The sequence below is a fragment of the Hetaerina americana genome, unplaced genomic scaffold (genome assembly GCF_022747635.1).
Source record: "Hetaerina americana unplaced genomic scaffold, ioHetAmer1.1.p SCAF_41, whole genome shotgun sequence".
NCBI classification, from domain to species: Eukaryota; Metazoa; Arthropoda; class Insecta; order Odonata; family Calopterygidae; genus Hetaerina; species Hetaerina americana.
This window is the reverse complement of record NW_027286997.1, coordinates 876,560-896,972: the sequence shown is the minus strand read 5'-3', so window position 1 is coordinate 896,972 and position 20,413 is coordinate 876,560. Positions and strand designations below refer to the sequence as shown.

Here is a 20,413-nt window from a genome sequence, read left to right as displayed (position 1 = left end):
ATTCACTGATAGCTAATCACCACTTAGTACAAATGTTCTGCCGGTATTAGTGCCAGCCATCTTCTTCCATGTAAAAGGGGAGCAGATTGAGTAGAGATGGCTAGCTGTAAGAATTAATAGTGAATTGCAGTACACGCTTGACCATATTCATCAAGAATTCTCTGTCATCCCTCCCAATTGCCCCATTTATGTCTAAGTTGACCAACTACTTGTCTTTATGGCCAACATGGAACCCCTGACCCGGTGGAAGACCCGAGAAAACTTCATCAAAATGAAAAATATATTAATTGAGTGCAAACCAGATATTTGGTATATTTGTGGGCGTTCATTAAAAGCTGATGAATCAAGGGTAATTTCACTTACAACTGGCTCATTAGTGTCCTCTCTGTTGTGCCTCGTATCAAAATGGTGGGGTTGGCCACATTTGTGCACTGTGAAGGGTACTTACAAGTCATTTGATGCTCTAATGGAGGGAGGAAGAGTGTGCAGTGTGCTTCCATGAAACCTGAGGAGTGGGGTTGCTCGTGCCCGTTTCCTTTTATCGCTCACATATGGGGATTTTCATGTATTTATTAATGAACTGGGCCAAATCTTTTGCTATTTATATACAAGTTCATTCAGGGTGCGGCGCTCAAATCCACCCAAGCACGCGTTTCCTCGAGTGAGATTTTCTCGTCTGGTTTGAGAAACCTTCCCCAAACTTCTCCAAAGCATTCTACTTAGCCACAGTGTGGTAAACAGTTGATCTGGGGTGCCACCCGAAGAATCAAACTATTTCACTGGGCGAACGCCCAAGGCCAACACTTTAGATAATGGAGACTCTTCGATGGTACTCTGCACTTGTACGCAGCATATGGGCCATTTTGAGGTTATTACTGCTTACTAGATGCCTATAGCTTTCAAGAAGGCTCATTGCGACCTCAGCGGAACTACAATATGGCGGGAATTACTAGTTGAAGTTTGTCACTTGCTATTTAATTAAACATTTGCATGAGACTACAAGCAAAGCAGTGCCACATAATTTATTAACCTGCCCAATAAATACGCGAACTGAGGCCATGAAAACTTTATTTTGCAAAATTTTGTCTGCATCAATTTTGTTCCCTTTCCATTCATTGCTATGCCCTTATTCCATCTTCTTCTTTTCCACTCTTTAAAGCACCCTTTGGAAGTCCTCGGCAGTTAAGCTTTTTAGTTTTCTCGTCGTTTCTTACTTTATTGTGTCCACATCTTCCCAGTGATGTCCTCTCGTCATATTTTTGCATTTTGGGAATAGGGGAAAGTCGCAGGGGGGGTGAGGTCTGGCAAATAAGGATGATGATTGAATTTTTTGCTAGAAACGGGCAAACAATCAATGCTGAATGTGTCGGTGCGTTTTCATGGTGAAGGATCCATCCATCATGTTCAGTTAAAATAGTGTGCACTGTTGATTTTTCTAAATTCAGTTGATCAGCTCTCAATCGGACAGTTTTTTGATGATTGCCAATGACAAGGGGCCGCACACGATCAACGATGTCAACGTCAACTCGGGTGTTTGAAGGTCTTGAAAGGCCTTTACATCATCCGTTATGTCTTGTCGGTCATATTTGAAATGCTTAACCTGCTTGAAAACGGATGTATTCTTCATATCATTATCACCGTAAACAGCTGTCAAGATTTCAGTAATTTCTTGATAATTTTTACCCTTCCTAAACCCAAACTAATCATCCCCTAATTAATCATTTGCCCTACTCTCCATCCTTTTGTTTATGATCCTGAGAACAACTTTAGCTGTGTGGGATATCAAACGTATTGTTCTGTAGTCTTCACATGATGCAGCCTTTACCTTTGTCAGAATAGGAACTTACGCTGACCTCAAAAAGTCTTCCGGCCAGATTCATCACTCATAGATCCTACGAATCTGTCCATATAGTCTCTCCCTACCACATGTTCCTGAACCAGTTAGTAGTTCCGCAGAAATGTCATATACCCCATTGGTCTTATTTCATTTTAATTCCCCAAGTATCCTTTCTATCCTATGCTACCTCGGCTAAACTATCCCCATCTACATCATACTCTTTGTATGTCTGACCTTGTCTGACCTACTCTCTTTCCCATAGAGTTCTATACATTTCTTCCATATCTCTGTGTCTAGTTTATTCCTCTTCTATTGTTGGTATTTATTGTGCCCAAATGCATTACTAACAGTTTTTCAAAGATAATTTTATTTCTCATAATGACAGTCTAGTTGGCAGGGGTTTATGGCACACACAGCTGGGAGGGTGTAGCGGGCAATGATCACTCAAAGGGCTGTTAGCATGCGAGTCAAGAGTATATTCTTATTATCTACGTAAATGCCGGCTCTCAATCACCAAAAGTTTTGCCATCCCTGGCCTTGGTTGTACTGTATTTTTAATAACCTCGTGGAAACGTGTCCACCAGGTGCACCACTTTTTTTTACTGTCTCAAAGTTGTGAGCTAGGTATTTGTTTGAAACCACTCTCTCATCAGCCAGTTGTTATGATGTCAGAGACGGTTGTTTCCCACAAAATCTGCAAGTTGCCGCATATAACCAGTACTAAGAGTGAAAAAAAATTGAATTGATGGAAACTCACAATGTTTTAATATACTATTCTATATGTCACACGACAGTTGTTCATCTGGCAATTGATAGTGACCTTCAAAACAATAACCAAAGTATGAGGATGATACACCCTGCTGAGCAAATTTTAACCATTGAAAACCTCATCCAAAGACATATTATTTGGCTAGAAAATTAAAAAAAAGCCACGGGTGTTGTGCTTTGGTCGAGACAAAAGAATTCAAATATACAATACATTGAAATGAAACAAATATCTCAGAACTTTCTAAACAGGCTGATAAATGCTCAAAGAATTCTGGTGCTACAGAATTTTAATGAGCACCATTCACTATTGAGTGATATTATTATCTTTCATCATATACAATGGCTGAAATAATATAATAATAAAAGCTATTTAAAATTCCTGTATCTCATCAGAAGGAAATGTAATGAAGCCCTCATTACTTCCACCAAAGTCTTGTGTGATTCAAAGGGTGGCTTTTTTTTAGGAGATGGATGATTGTTTCGTTGATGCCTTCGCCTGGTCAAATCGGAAGGAGTGTTGGTTACTCCATAGGTCTCTTTGTAGTTTTCCTTTCACTTATGTCTGAGTTCCCCCTCCTTGGGAATATCTAAATTGGAAATTGCTATTCCTTCTTTGGCCCTGAAATCTCTCTTATGCTTGCCCGGCCATGACTCAAGTATGGCAGGATGAGTGCTCTTTCGTGTCCAAGCCTCGCAGGAGCGACTCATCCCTGTGATGGGAGAGAGCGGTGAGTGGATTACTAGCTTTTAAAATCATGAAATAATGAGAGCACCACAAATATCCCAGCCTTCTGGCTTGTCTGCCCAAGTCCTCTTCAGGAGGACTCATCTCTCCTTGACCAGATGATATGTGACATGGCTTCATCATCATGGTTGTGTTAAATATAGGTGTTAGCTTGTTGATTTCGGAATATAAAGATTTGGTCTTTGGCTTTGGCAATGTGTTCCTCCAATTTCTTTATTATTTTTCTGTTGAAATTAGCTATATATAGCTAGGTGGAAAAACACAAATTCGCCAACCATTTCAAAAAAATCAAAAAAGTTAAGACATATATTAATTAAGTGTTTCAGTATCATGTCAAGTTTTGTGATGATGCGTGGCATTTATCTATGTAGTTTTTTCCTAGTGTGTAAAACTACCAATGCTCTCAGAATGAAATTGGTAATTTCAGGTGTGACTTTGTAGAACTTATCCATTATGGAAAGAAAAAATGCAGCTTTGTTTATGTTACGACCCATGTTTTCATGCATAGTATCATCACCAGGTCAACCTGATGATGGAACTATGTTTTGAAAACTGGAAAACATTAGCTGGAATTAGCAAAGCTTTATTTTTTTCCCATACTTATGCTTTAATTTCATGTTTACTGATCATCTTTTCTTACAATGCCCACCTCCTAGCTCTTTTTTCACACCCTTAAAAGAACTTGACTGCAGAAAGAGTGTAATGACAGAAGAGGGCAATTCCTACTTCAAGTTAAAATAACTCATGAAGGAAGATGTGTGGTGTGGTCATTTGTCACAACACAGGAATTTTACTGCAAAAAAATCACAAAAGAACATATTTGGCTAGTCTTAGACCATCTAGTGACTGAAAAGATAGAAATTAGCCACAAATTGAAAGCTGAAAGTACCCATGCAAGAAAGCAAAGGCAGAATATTTGAAAGAAGTGACTTGCATAGATAAATCTCTCCTTGTGGGCAAAGTGCTCAATCACCAGTTATGTCCTCTGTAGACCATGAGAGGAATAAGTGCAAATTTTTCGGTTATCTCTGCCAGACAAATGAAATTCAAAGAATGACGAGAGATGTACAATTCTACAATCTTGTATTTGTATTAGGAGGGATTTGTGAGTAAAAATTCTCATGGCCTCGTATTTTGAATGGATTTACGACATACTTCTGCATACAAGTTGTGCCAATTTAGTGAGGTTAATCATGGAAGTAAATTTAGAAAATGAAGCTTTGTTAGCGGGAACAGTGTGCTAAATCTTACCCTGAATTGATTTCAATGGATTTGTGGTTCAGTAGACCTGGCTGCTACTCCCAATGGCCTAATCGGAGAGGACAGCAGCCTAGAAATCAATCAAGTGTCCTTTATCGCCTAATTGGTGGAGGGCAAATGAAGCAGTCATGCAAGGAAGATTATCTGGGAAACGGATGAGATTTGCAGGACTCTTAGCATTAAATTACAACTTAGCATCCTTTCCCAAATCCACGGACAACTTCCCATAACACTGCCACCAAGTTATGTGGGTCTTCAAGGGAATTAAAATTGAAAGGGATGATAGCTTTGCCAAACAAGTACCATTTCTAAAGCTGGATAAGTTTTACTGAATTGCTGGCTGCCTAAAATAACTGTTCCTTGTAATTGTTGATCTATGCCTATCAGATTTCAGGAGTGCACTGAAGACGCATGATTTTGGTGCAAGGGGAAGAAATCAAGGGAAAGGGTTGATCAAGGGAAAACTTGGAGTGGTAACTGACTAACTGACCAAAGGAATGGATGGGTGAAATTATTTGTAGAAAGATTTCTATGTCATAGAATTATGAAAGTGTGCTTAGGTATGCATGAGTGCAATTTGAATACAATTATTGTTTTCTTATGCTGTGCTGCTCGTTTGGATATTCGCTCGCTATTTGGATATTCACATTTTAATGCCTATTCTGCTTGGTTGCTTTTTTAGTACTATTCAAGTGACTTGTGCTAAAATGACCATGGAATGTGCTGTTAAGAGGCTTTCCCACTTCTAGTGATGGCCTTTACCTGTATATTAAAAATGCAACAAAAAATATAGTGTCAGTACTATGATTAGTTAAATTTATAAACAAAAATGAAAATGTTTTTAAATTTACAAAAATGATGTGAATTAAACTTGAGAAAATAACACTTCCCATAAAAAATTGTGAGGACTCATCAAGAGCTAATAACTTTTGTAATTATTCCTGGAGCTACGGGGTGCTGCAGCATGGCATCCTGTTTTCAAACACAAAACGCTTTCAGAAAAGGAAGTCATGTTGCAGCACCCTGTGTTTTGTTATGGGATTTCATGCTTGTAAATCAGGAATGCCAGGGAAGGGTGCAAATGTGGCAAATGAGCAGCAGCTGAGGATAGTTTTCAATTAAAACAAAATTTTAAGTACTCGTTTCTAATCTCAGCTCCCAATGGCAGATTTTGTGTCAAAAAGGTGGATTGGAATATTGACGAAAACACATCCATTTGGTTGGTCTCGGTAGTGGCAGGGTAATGCACTTGCCTGGGAACCCAGAAGTCATGGGTTCGATTCCTGCCTAGGTAGACTTCCCCACTTGGGGCTTAAATGTTTGGGGGTTGCCTATGTTGTTATTCATGCTGATAATCTAATGCAAAAGGTTGAAACTGGGTTGTTTTTGAATTGTTACTAAATATCGAAAAAAGATAATCTCCAAGGTTTGAGGACTCAAAATCTGGAAATATCTGGCGTCATTTCATTCCCAAGGTTGGTTTCTGCTGATTTGTGGCTTGGTAATGCTGCAGCAGTTATTCACAAACAATTGACTAAAGGTAGACATTTTGTTTTCTAATGCTGTCTGTTGTTTAATTAATGGAGAGTGACTACCGGGCGTGCTTATTCTTTCTCCTCAGGAATTTCATCCTGGAGCCTGGCCAATTTTTCTGTTTAAACTAAATACTCTGTGGACAGTTAGCTGTCAGCCAATTTCAAAAATGTTTTGCATTAACAGTACTCCTTTCGACAGGTGTGTATGTGCCGAATTCCACCGGGTGAAAATCCAATTTTTCGGCCCATCCTAATATATATGTGCAATGCTTTCAATAAGAAAAGAGGTTGGAAGAGGAAAAGGTTGAGTTCTACTTGATGTTCTTATATTTTGCATGAGCATAGTGTCTGCATGGCATTTACATTGATTCCATTCAGAGGTGCTGTGTTTTGAGCTCCCAGCAGCCGCTCTCGGTGGCACGAATGAAAGCGCTTACCAACTCCAGGAAGAGGTCTGTGCTGAAGCGAGTCTCTTGATCTAAAGTCTTGCTGCTGTTCACTAAAGCGTTCGTAGTTGATGCCACTTTGATTCGCACCATCAAACTTGTGCAAATAAGTGGAAGAAGGGAGTGTCCAGTCTCAGCCCCAACAAAGCCATTCTATTATCATTATTATTTATGACCTCACGCGTGAAACACAAGTACATGGATTCTATTATAGTGAAGTATAAACATTATCTCGTGCAAGCATTTGCAGGATTGAAGAGTGATGACCTGTATGGTGTAATGACAACGCTTTCATTTGATAGGTCATCACATGCTTTGGTCTGTGCATAAACACTCGCTACTACCTTGGCTATGGGCTGGTGGCGCTGCTGGTGGAGGTGAACAGCGTGTTTCTTCACACCCGACAACTGATGCTGGTGCAGGGCATTCCCGCCAAGGACCATTTCCTGTACCACATCAACACCTTGCTCTACCTCGGTTAGTGTTTTCTTTTGAAAATGTTGTTGCGAGGGATATTGTCAATGTCTCATGTACACAGTTGTGAATGTGCGACGCAAAGGTGGAAGAAGCATGCAAGGAGGATATAATAACATGGAAGGATTAGGTGAAAGGGAATAAGATAATGGATGTGATGATTTTCTTGTGTGGCATACAAAAGTGAATTTAAAGACGTGTGTCTCCTCAATACCCCAAGGACACTGGCTGATTCACAGATATCAAAACAACAACAGATGATTACCTTGCATGTGAAAAGCCATCAAGGATTTCACTCAGAGTTTATGTTTTCACCCCTTGAATGTTGGTTTCCCAAAATAACCAAAAATCAGGATTTTATTACGATAGCAGAAGGTAAGTTTGAAGGTTGAATTGCTTTATTTACTTGAACAGAAGACACTTCTTAAAAATTTGAAGATAATAGGGGTATTCTAGAGGGATAGGTGACTTACTCAGAACTTGCACATCTGAGACTGCCCTGGGGAGGATATTGAACAGCCGTTCAGTTGGAGTTGGTCAATTATCGCCTCTTCCTCTGAACAGATGTGCTGGAAATGTGCTCTGTATGGAGTGCATGGTAAGGGCTGGTGGTGGTAGCAGTGAAAGTGTGTGTGAGCTCATAAAAACTGCTAATTTGTGGATGATCTATTCTTAATCACCCAGTTAGCTATTCTAAAGAAATATGAAGGCTCACAAGTATGTTAAAGTTTGGAGACAAAAACTGGAATAGGTTGAAGGAAGTTTTAGGTAGCAGGATGACAAAATAGTCAAGACGTTAAAGGAAGAAATTATTTCAGCCAAGGTGCTGTTACTAAAAGCAGAGAGACTACTTTATGGGAGTCATAAGTTCACTTGTTTGTTATTCTTTTTATGATTTGTTATTGTAATTGATAATCTATCAGTATAAGGTTTTGGTTGGACATAAACTGCCAAAAGGTACAGTGAGAATTTCTTTGGCTCTCCTAACAACATGCAACCCAACAACATACTCCGCAAAAAGTCCCCTTCATCTTCATGTACTCCCTTCATCCCATCCAACATCCCTCTCCTATTCCTGCCCTTTCCTCGTTTGCCTGATATTCTCCCCTCTATTACAGTCTTCAACATCCCGCTGCCGATCAATACCCCCTTCATCCATTTTTTCTGCCTCATTATGATTTCTCCCAACAATCTCCTCTCTTCGCCCACCAAACCAAGTACTCCCTCATTTGTTTTCTTCTCTGTCCATTTCACCTTCTCCATTCTTCTCCACACCCACATTTCAAAAGCCTCCAATCTACGTCTATCCTCCTGCTTCAATGGCCATATTTCTGCACCTAATCATATTTATATACAAATACATAGTATAGATATAAAATCATGTTTTATATCAAACTTTTAACAAGCCTTTTCAGAACATACTTACTCAACATCCGAATCATCAATTGCCTCCTCCTTGTGAAAGCATCTTGGACTTATGCAATTCTTCTCCTTATGTCCCCACTACTTTGACTGTGTTGGTGCAAAACACTTCTGAATTACGTTACCTGTTATGCCTGCTCTAGTTTTTGCTCTCTTATTTTAATGTTAATCTTAAGTTTGTCTTTCTGAAAAATTGCATTACCTTTGTTGTATTTATATTGATTCTCATCCATATCTGTCAAACTAAATTTCCAATTCACTCAGCAATGCTTGCAACCCCTCAGCTGACTGACAAAGTAGACCGTGATCATCAGCTAACCTAGCTGATTTTGCGATTTCCCCACTGACTTTCATTCCTATTTCCAGTTCTTCCCATGCCTCTTTAATCATTTCGTCCACATATATGTTGAACAGCAACGGTGATAATGGGCAACCCTGCCTTACACCTTTTCCTAACACTGCCAATCTGGACTCCCCGTTCCCCACTTGCACCTGAGCAGTCTGAGACATGTACAGGTTGCGGATTAGCCTCCTGTCCCTCCAATCTATTCCTATTTTCTGCAATATACTCATTAGTTTTTCCCAATTCACTCTATCAAACGCTTTTTCGAAATCTACAAAACAGGCAAATACCTCCTGGTTGTGTTCTATATTCCTCTCGATTAATAATCTCATTACTGCAATGGCATCACCCGTACCTCTCCCCTTCCTAAACGCAAACTGATCATCCCCTAAGTAATCATTTGCCCTACTCTCCATCCTTTTGTTTATGATCCTTAGAACCACTTGAGCTGCGTGGGAAATCAAATTTATTGTTCTGTAGTCCTCACATGATGTAGCCTTTACCTTTTACGGAATAGGAACCAACACTGATCTCACAAAGTCTTCCGGCCAGATTCCTTCCTCATAAATACTACGGATCAGCCCATAGAGCCTCTTCCGCCCTCATTTTCCTAAGCATTTTAATAATTCCGCGGGAATGTTATCCACCCCCATGGCCTTATTTGGTTTCATCTCCCTTAAAGCCCTTTCTATCTCATTGTCTAGTATGCCTGGACCTAAGCTATCTTCCTCTACATCATATTCTCTTTCTATGTCTAACTTTGTTGGTCTAAGTTCTTTACCATTCAGTTCTTCTATAATTTCTTTCCAACTCTCTTGGATCTTTTCTGTTTCAACTAGTATTTTCCTTGACTTATGTCTAAATGTTAATACTGAGTTTCCCTCTTAGCTTCCTGAGTGTTTTAACTTTCCTAAATGGTGCACCAATATCACCCTTCCGCTGTAAACTTTCTACACTCTTTTTGCTCTATTTGTTACTCACCTCAGTTTGTTATTTGACTCTTTATATTTCCTCCCACCTAACTCTCTATTTTCATTTTTCCATTTCCTTCTCTCATCTATCTTTCTAATCGTCTCATCTGTGATGGGTTTTCTTGTCCTTCTCCCATTCACAGTTCCTATAGGTTCTTTTGTGGCTTTCAATATGCTTTATTTGATGTATTTTCATTTTTCCTCCAAAGTCCTCGGCTCTTTTACCTCTCTCAAAATTTCATCCATATTCTGCTGGTACTCCTTCCTTTTTATCCAGCTTCTGCATTCTATTCCCTAAACTGTCTTCCTTGTCCTATCTTTTGAAACGGACGCTACACTTCATTTTTACTGCGCATAAATTGTGATCAAAGTCCTCGTGAGCTCCTGGGAAACTGTGAATTAATCACCCTGTTCTTAAATCTGTGCCTAATCATAATATAATATAACTGATACCTTTCTGAGTCACATGCCATTTTCCATGCACACATGCCTTTTGTGGTGTCCAAACCAAGTGTTGGTGATGACTAACCCGTCTCCTGCAGAACTCAACTGCTTTCTGCCCACAGTCACTCCTAAACCGAAGTCCCGAACCTCATACCATCTGCATCTCTTCCTTCACGTACCGTCGCATTCCAATCCCCCATCACTATCCAATGTTTCCCTGCGGGAACACACGCGATTATGTCCTCTTAACTGTTTGTTTATCCTATTGACTTTTTCCTCCCTATGATTGCTTGGTGGCATGTACACCTGGACAATGACCAAGTTCGTTGGTTCTGCTTGAACTTTTACTATTAATAATCTGTCAGCCGCTGTATGCTGACTATGCTTCTTCCTATTTTCTTATTCAATATTCTTGCCACCCCTTGCTGGCTGGGTATTTTATTCCATGGCCATCCTTCCAATAATCCCTGCTATCCCTCCATCTTGCCTCGCACAACCCCAAAACATCTATATTTCCTCTCTTCATCTCTCGCCTTAGATTCTTTAATTTTCCTACCCTTAACATCACCCTAACATTCCAAGTTCCAATTCTAACTAGTGCAGTCCTCTTCTGTCCTGCTGGCGTCAGTTTTGCTGTTCAAGGATTTCGTAAGATGACATGCGTGGAAACCTTGCTTTGCTCGCTGTCAGGGAATATCCAGAAAATATATTAATGCCCAAAGCAGGCAAAAATCTCATTGACCTCTCTCGACTACCGACCCCTTTTCTCACTCACCTATACCTTTTCCAAAGTTCCTGAAAAAATTCTAATCAGCAACTGTACTAATTAAACCCCTTTTCAGAATGCACACCAAGCTGTTTCCACAGGAAACGGTACACACAACTTAAGAGTTACGGGACTCAACGACAACATTCTTTGTGATGTGGACACCAGATGCCACACCTCCATTTTTAGATGTGGAAAAGGCTTTTGACAAGCTTTGGCATAACGAACTCCTATGCAAACTCATTGCATTAAACTTCCCACAGCACCTCATTCATGTTCTAATCCTTTCTGATGGACAGAACATTTACCATGTCATGCAAAAACATTCTTCCTCTCACACTCTATAGCATTACACTAAAGATGTGCCCATTTCCAAGAGGTTGATCATGTACAAACCTATTTGCAGGCAATAGCCTAAGATCTCACTATCTCTCCAAAATCATAGCTTTGTCAGTGGATTGAGATGTCTCAATTCCACCCGGAAAAACATACTGAATTCTCTTTCAGAATAATCGGAGACCATGATAATGTGGCTCTCAACTTCACTTCAATAACACTGCTAATCCCACAAAATAATCCCTAAAATTTTCAGGCATTTCGATAAGACTCTCCTTTCACTCCAACTTTAAAACTTTTACTCTCAGATATAACATTTACATGTCCTTCCTCCACCCATCGATCAATAGGAAAAGCAAGCGCCCCCAGTCCCTGACTGGAAAAGCTCATTTATGCCTTAATCATCCATCTCAATGCATCGTATGGCAGCAGGGTCTGGGCTCCGACTCAATTGAACAAGCTCTAGAGCCTTCAAAGTAAATTGATTCAACACGTTGCAGTGGAAATTTGGTTCCATTGCTATTGTCTGCTGCATGGCACTCTGGGAATGTATTTCATGAGTGAATGTCTGGTTCTTCAAGATAAAAAAATATCACTCCTCCCTCAAGAATCTCCTAAACTCTCTGCTCCTTGATCCCTCTAGGATGTTAAAACTAGAATAATTCCAACCTCCCTAAATCCCTTCTCACCTCCTCCTCTGCAAAAAGTCAAAATACACAAAGGTGTAACCCACCAAATATTTTCCATCTGCATCACTTGTCTTCACTCTATCTATTCTCCCCTCCCCTCATCCAAGCGGAACACAAATAATATCTAATATTCATAACATCAAACCAACTTATGGGGGTGAAAAAGATACTTGGCACTTCCACAATAAAGATTTGATATTTCACGACCATGGTTTCAATGCTGTGCGTCATCTTCAGGTAACGTACATCAACTTTTTTCCAACTTATGTATTGTGGCTCCAAGAGGGGAGTAAGGGGGAGGAGAGGGGGTAAGGTAGGGGGAGTAAGGGAGAGGAGAGGGTGTAAGGTAGGGGGAGTAAGGGAGGGGAGAGGGTGTAAGGTAGTGGGAGTAAGGGAGAGGGGGTAAGTTGAGTGCAGGTGCAGCAACCTATTAGTGGGCTAGGGGAGGGGGGGGGGTATGTATTGGAAGGTTTCTGGCTCAAATTTGTGGAAGTTTATGTTCATTAAATGAAGAACACATTGTAGCTCTCCACCGTTCTCGGAAATAGCAGCGGAAAAAGAAAGAAGCACATTGTCTTCTACATTTAATTTGGAGGGGTGTTTGTCTACATTCGTTTGACCTTTATTGAAAGATGGTCGAAGATCATCACTGCCTTGGTGGGGATAGGGTTGGTGTAGAAAGATATTGGAGTCTTTTAAGAATTTTAGGAGGGGGGAACGGGAGAGGTATTATGTTTCATTGACCACCTCAAGCCTGTCAGACTGAACGGATTGCCAAACTCTTTCAAAGCATTCAACCTGAGTCCTTTCATTTCCGTAAGGAGAATGTCTGCTGTGAAGTTTGTGGTGTGATTTTTATCCTAGAGGTGTTTGGCAAATTGGGATCTGTTGTCTTTCTTTTTGAAGCATGAACAATGTTCTTTGATCCTAATATCGAGTGTCCTGCCTGCCTGTCCAATGTACATGGCGTTGCAGTCCGCGCAAATCAGTTCATAAACTCCACTTTGTTGCGTTACGTCTAATTTTTCTTTGAAGTGTCAAGTTTCTTGTTTACCATCATAATGAAGGAATTCCGCAAAGTTAAACCTGAAACTGGTATGTTCAAACCAACTTCTTATTCACAACAAACTCTAGCACCCATGGTTCCCTCCCATGTTACTTCACGTCCTCTCTCTCTCTCTCCACACTTACCAACACCTCACGAAGGGGGGTTTCGAAAACATTTCATTAATATTAAAAAATATTCAATGCAGTAACTTAAATTTTCAATTGCAATTCTTAAGACTTCTGCACATAGTCATCATCTTGAGTTTAATGTTCATTTCTCCCAGCGTTTCTTGACCTGTCAAAGGTTTTAATTATAGAACTTGGCAGATTGCATCGAAAATTGCTGTTCCACCTCTTGAATGATGTCACTTGTGTTTCAAATACCCGACCCTGCAATGGTGTTTCTGAGTTCTGGGAATAAGAAAAAGTTACTCAGGGCTACATCGGGAGGATAGGGTGGATGTGGCAAAATTTCAAGGCCGCTTCGCTTTGCCTCTTCAACCGCATACCGAGATGAGTGCATTGTCGCCAAGGACAGATGCCTTTGGTGATCACACTGGCCATTTATTTGTCAAAGCATCATGCAATTTTAATCTGCAGTGTGCGGTAAATTGATACCAGTGATGATCTGACCTTTCTCCAGGTGGTCTCTCAAGGTGACTCCAAGACAGCCCTAAATAGAGACAGTATGACCTTTGGTGCACGCTTCCGTGCCTTGTTGGGGGGAGGTGAGGCACTCTGCTGTCTCTGGATCATATTGATTGGTCCAAGATTCATCCAGCATTAAATTCTGGTTTGTTAGAGTTAATCCTTAACTCTAATTAATCTTAACTCCTTAACTCTGTATCATAAGTGGTATTTTTATTTAGGTGGCACATAATATTTTTAAAACCATTTTTATCAAACAATTATATGTCCATTGATGTCCAATCTACCGAGAAAATTGCTAAAATATTTTGCCGTGTAAATTTAGACATGTCTGCTGTTTATTAGGTGGGGAAAGTCATCATGTAAATGTAACACAAAACCTTGAGAAACAAATTGAAATCCTTGAGAGCATAGCCATAACCTGGAATCAAAAGTCAACCAAACCTTGGTGTCCATATATTCGAGGAAATGGTTAAGAAGTGATCAAATGTAGGAATTAAGTAGCGCAAAAATGATAAACATGAAGTATGAAATTTATTTCCATCATTGTTGGGTCATTCTGCTGAGAGAAGTGGTTTCACTCCTGAAAATGTTTCAAATCAATTTTTTTTATACACGGGGCAGTCCATAAGTTCCCAAACTTAATTTTTTTGCAGCCTTTCCATTGACCCCATCTTTTGGACAACTGTCAAACTACATACATGTAGTTTGACCCTTTTGAAAAGCTGTGGAATCAGTTTGGCCACAGTCGTTGAAGAGAGTAGACATCTGATGTGAATTGGTGTTCTGTGCATGTGTCAAATGCAGGAGATGCCATAAGTGGGAGTGGGAGCCATAAGTAACGGTTGCATATTTCTGCAGAGTTGATTTTTCAGCCAGGATGAAACGTAAACTGCTTGTGAAGGCACGCAGTGAGGCAGCGCTGAGTGGGACCACCATTTTTGAATGCAACCAATATTTTGCCGCCGCCTGGGAGAAAGGGAAGGACAATGAACACAGCGGTCGGCCCCTCCAACTGACAAGAACATCATACCTCTCACTGAATTGATTTAAGAGATTCAGATAATGTCTCAGATGATAGATTTCCTCAATAGTGGTTTTGCAGATCTTAAAGATTGAAGTATAGCAGTGTGTTTGCCCTGCATCCTCTGACACAGGAGCAAATGGGTGATCTCATTGAGTCTGCTCAAGGTTTGTTATCCGTGATCGACTATGGCTAGAGTTTGTAAGACGAGATTACTTCTGGTGACGAGGATTGGTGTTTTGCATACGGTCATGAAAGGAAGGAAACAAAAGAGTCCTGAATGGGTCAGCAAATCCTCCCCATCGAGTTTGAAAACACTGTGCTTCCAAAAATCAAGGCTGAAGATGATGTTGATTGTATTTTTCGATATCAGTGGCATCAATCACAAAGGATTTGTTGCTCCGGGTAGAACACTAAAGTCAAGAATTCTATCTGGGAATGTTTAAATGGTTGGTCGGTCAAATCTGACGAGTTCTCCCCCGCAATGTTTTCATCTCTCGTGATTTCTTCCTCTGGCATGGCAATATCCTGACAGCGACTAATCATGCCAGTTGGTCACCAAAAAGCAAGTCTCAGCATGGCACCATCCACCTTATTCACCAAATTTGTCCCCTGCAAACTCTTTCCTCATCTGAAAAATGAAAATGGAGGGTTCAGTGTTCAAGTTGATTGCGGAGATCCAGACGTGACAAGATTAATTATGTTAATGGTCGAAACTCATATGCCCTTGGTTTTGAATTGTTAATTAGTCCAGGAACCTATGAACCTCAATGTTTATGCATTCTGTGTTGTACTTTTGTCTTGCCTGTAGTGTCCACTTTGTGCATGTGTGCAGGTCTTTCTCATGGGTACCATGAAAAAATAATTTCTTATTTTTATTGTATCTTATTTCTCATTGTTTTTAATATTTTGCATCTCTGTTTCAGTGACTTTTGTCGTATTCCGAATTCTCACCCTGGGCTGGATGACCCAGTGGCTTCTCTTTAACCGAGAGGAGCTGACCACGGAAACATTTAGCCTGGGAATAATTGGTGAGAGTTATTTTATCAACCCGACATCCTTTTGTTTTCCATGCAGTTTCATTTATTGCATTGCATCCCTTTATTTCATGAAATTCTTCATTATATTTATATTTTTATCATTTATTTATAGCTGTATTCACCATAAGCCGGTTTGGTATGGTTTCATCATAAAACAAAAAATATGTACATCGATTTTGTTAGCATACATTGGACGGAAAAAAGGTTATTTATATTGCATAGGGTTATTTAACAAATAAAATTTTAGACTTTTGTTTACATAATGAGTAAATTTCGTCCACAGAGTACAAAGGTTTAATAAGCAAGTATGCTTTAAGATTATGCTTAAAGTTATTCGAAGGAGGAGACTCTTTCAAATCTGGAGGAAGCATGTTAAAATATTTGGCGTGTTGGCAGTATGGGCCCTCGCCGCTCAAATTAGAAGATCTTGCCTCAATGTGTGGGCCAAGTTTAGTATGTGAATCATGATGGTGGATATTTATTTAGTTTTTGTTCGTATAAATGCATGTTATTCTTAACGAATAAAATTAGGTTGTACACGTAAAGAGGAGCAGCTGGTGGCATAATATGCAGTTCATGAAAATGATGCCCACAGGAATGTCTGAAATGTAAGTTTAAAATAGCTCTGATGGCGTTTTCCTGAACTTGAAAAATGTTTTGGCTATGGCTTGAGCTATCCAAGAACATAATGCCATATGATAATCAAGATTGAAAATTTGAATGATAAAGACATTTTAGGATTCAATTGTTCCCGGCACAACTTTGTGGAAGTTCATGTCCATTAAATGAAGAATACAATGCATCTTTCCACTGTCCTTTATTCACGTACAACTAGTTGAAATGCTCAAGCGTCGTCATCAGGTACAAATTAATCAAGTCTCAGTCCATTTATATATCATTCATTAGGGAGAGGAGGGGTGGGTGAGAGAGGGGGGGAGAAGGAGGGGAAAGAAAGTGGGGTTGCGATCAGTGTTGATGGGGAGGGGGGAGAGGGGTGTTAAGCGTCAAGAAAGGTGATTGGTGGGTTCACCAGAAGGGGAGGGGGGGGGGGAAGGTTGTCGGGTCTATCTGTGAAGGAAAGGGAGGGGTACTTCCAGGATTGAGGAGAGGTATTCAAACAATAAATTGTTTACCAAATGACCTCTCTTTTTAAATTCTTTCTGATTTCCAGCTCTTCCCACTTGTCCATCCTCATTCCTTTTTCTATCTGATGTATGAGTTCCGCGTTGAAATCAATCCCATGATTTTCTTGCTGTTGGCTATTCCTCTTTCCAAAATTAATTTTGTTCGAGAACTTGAAAAGATTAAGGAAATGTTCCTTTAAAGCATACAATCTTTTGTATAAACCAGTTAATGTGGTGGGAAAAGGTTACAAATGTTGTAAACTCCCTTATTAGAGATTGATTTCACAAAAGATAACCAACCTCTCTCCTAGGGAAAAATTTCAGATAGCTTTTTACAGTACGAATAACTTAAAATCATTCTTGAATACCACAAAAGACAAAGCAGGAAGAATAAATAAAAGTGGCATTTATACGTAAACTCGTAAGGACTGTAGTGCTATCTGCATAGACCAAATGGGGAGATCATTAAAAACGCAAGCGGGGGAACATAAATGCTGTTTTAGAAATTGTGACCTCGAGCAATCTCACTTTCGCCAAGCATCTGTGGGAAGAAAACCGTGGGAGTGATTTTAACCCAGAACTCTTACACCAGATGTACAAAGGAAGGAAATGGTGGTTTAGTGAGGTGGTGCTGGTGATCATGAATTGTCACAGAGTAGACCATCATGTGCAGAGCTTCCCTCTCCCCACCCCCCGCGTACATTGGCCCTTGCACTAACCAGTCGATCTCCACCACCCACCCACCCCAAACAAACAAACAACCCTCCCCCCCTCCTTCCTCTCATCAACTAGACCATATTTTTGCTGACAGGCATGCAATTTTCAACTAAGGTGGCTAAAAGGGTCGAAACTTGGGTTATGTGATTAAAAATAGTACAAATATTGGAAATCATAATTGTTAATTATCACCTCTCTCCAATACATTCATAATCATTGAGAGAAGAGTGACGTAAAGTTATGGTGGCTTTTTTAGGAACATTTATCAGCGATGTTCATGGCAACCCTGGCAATTAAGGGTTAAATATTTGAGGGATTTTGATTACAGTAACCAAGGAAATTTAAAGCTGTTTCTGGTTTAACTTTGTGTAATTCCTTCATGATTAGGGTATAAGAAGAAACTTTGCACTCCCACGTAAAGATTCTTTATCTGGAAGTGCAAAGTTTCTTTTTTCAACCTCATTGAGGAAATTCAGTGGAATTGAATTGCATCATGTGATACATCTGCCATAGTGGAGACTCAAGGAAAACTTATAGCTTTAGGTCCATTAGATCTGATGGTTTCCCCCAGTTCAGCTTCTGTAATCGGTTTTACATTGTCAGGAGGCCAAATTGTCATCAGAAGGCATGTCGTCACACTGGCATATCAATCTGGTTAATTGTATCCATAGTAACTTTGTGGAATTGCTTCATATCAAAATGAAATACACTATGTTATCCCACAGAAGAGCTTTATTGTACTAGTAGGTACAATAAAGGCATATCAATCCTCGTGGCTGTGACGGATAACCTTTTTTTGCAGAAGGGGGGAACATGTAAGGGTTTGGCATGGCAAAGATGCTCCGGCCTCAAACAGTTCTTTAAGCAAGCGGTAATCAGTATCGGGGATTGTCAGTTGCAGGTTATTCTTTGCTTTGGTATGTGGCATTGCACCCATCCATGTGAGGGGCACTCTTCCAAGTGCTTACTGGGCACTGGGTCTTTGCACTCATTGTTTGTGTGTTCATGAAGTAACTGAGAGCAGGATCCACGGAGTCGTCTTCTTCTGTTCCTTCCATGCCGGTGCCACATGGACTCGGTGCTCGCCCTGCGCAAGGAACAGAATACAAGGAAGGACTCGTGTCATTGCATGACGGTCTAGAAGGCCAAACTTTGTCTCTCTGTGATGGTCTGTTCCATGCTGGCATGGATGAAGGCTCTCCGTATTTTTAGCCAGCTCTTGTATTTTAAAACACTTTTTGATGTCCATTATTGAAATAGAAAGAAAGACTCGTACTTTTCCACAGATTTTATTATACGGCACGACGCGTTTCACCGACTTGCGGCATCATCAGGTACAAATTTGCAAAACAGACAGAGCAAGCATATATACCCTCAGGACAGAGTGGGGGCGGGGAGGGTTGGAAGGATTTGAGGGGGGTGGGGGCTCGCAGGTGCGTTGATGGATTGTTTTGACCATTTCCAGGCTAATTTCTCGGAGAGGAGTGGGGAGGGGTATGGGAATAATTGCTCATTACAAAGTGTCGTGTTGGGGTTCACCAAGTGCCTTCTAATCTCTAATTGCTCGAGAGCGTCCATTTTTAATCCTTTTGGGAGTGTGTGTAATATCTCTGGGACAAAGTCACTGCTGTGGTTGAATTCTAGTAAATGCTTGGCGAAGAGAGAGTTGTTATTCTGACTTTTTGATGTCTTATTTGTATTGTCTTCCTTTGCAGCCCTTGCCATCATAATACCAATGAGTGCTGTGCTGCTTCTCCGAGTGATAATAAAGGATTATGTGGCAAGGCCTCGGGTGCGGTGCGGAGATATAAATCAACTGCTCTCTGAGGAGACCACAGAATATTGTGACTCGCTCGCAAATAAAACAGACTGATGCTCATGTGTATGTCATTTGTGTACCAACAGAATCTTTAGGGGCCTTAAAAATATAATTGGATTCTCTTGGAGTTGCCTTTGTGTCGATGATTGTGTCAAAAGGAGTAAGCGACATGCGGTGGATGTCGCCAGCGGAGAGGGAGAGGTGTGGGAGGAAATATGTGTACATCTGTGTAATGGAGGGAGAAATGTTTTGATATCTAATTGTTGCACTTGAAATGTTTTTCTACTGTTGATGTGATAACAGTTTTGCAGTGTTTGCATTGCTTTCACTCAAGAGGAGCTATTTTTTATTCATGTACCAATTGTCATTCCTCGGGTATTGAATGAAATATGCATCACTTAGATGTGCAGCTGTAGGTTTCTGATGAAGTTAACATTTGTTCAAAGGAAAGCGTTTTTGGGTGAAAAATGCAGATATTCTTGGGTTGGGTGTTGTCTAAATGACATCTATATATATTTTTTACAGTTGTATGTGTCATGCTTACATAGAGATCTCAAAAGATTCATTTAAGTGTTCTCTAAATGGATTTCATGCATGTACTGATGTTATTGTTGTGATTACAGATTTTGGAAGTGTTTTAATGTGAACCAGTATTTATTTCAATTGGGAGGTTGACTAATCATATATATATATATATATATATATATATATATGTATGTATATTTGTATATATATATATATATATATATATATATATATACATATATATACATATATATACATATATATATATATATATATATATATATATATATATATATATGCATATATATGTATATATATATGTATATATATATATGTATATATATATATATATATATATATATATATATATATATATATATATATATATATATATATATATATATATATATATATGTATATATATGTGTATATA

General features: G+C 39.7%; 1 protein-coding gene across 2 annotated transcripts in view; it reads left to right on the top strand.

The window, feature by feature from the left end:
• LOC139692793 (TLC domain-containing protein 2-like) overlaps positions 1–20,119 on the top strand; it is a 54,893-nt gene extending 34,774 nt beyond the window's left edge. For both annotated transcript variants that reach the window (XM_071591084.1, XM_071591083.1), the window contains 3 exons: positions 6,894–7,068; positions 15,682–15,786; positions 19,352–20,119. In XM_071591084.1, coding sequence (XP_071447185.1) covers positions 6,894–7,068; positions 15,682–15,786; positions 19,352–19,509 — 438 coding nt within the window. In that variant the 3' untranslated portion in view covers positions 19,510–20,119. The remainder of the gene's footprint in view (positions 1–6,893; positions 7,069–15,681; positions 15,787–19,351) is intronic.
• The last annotated feature ends 294 nt before the right edge of the window (positions 20,120–20,413 follow it).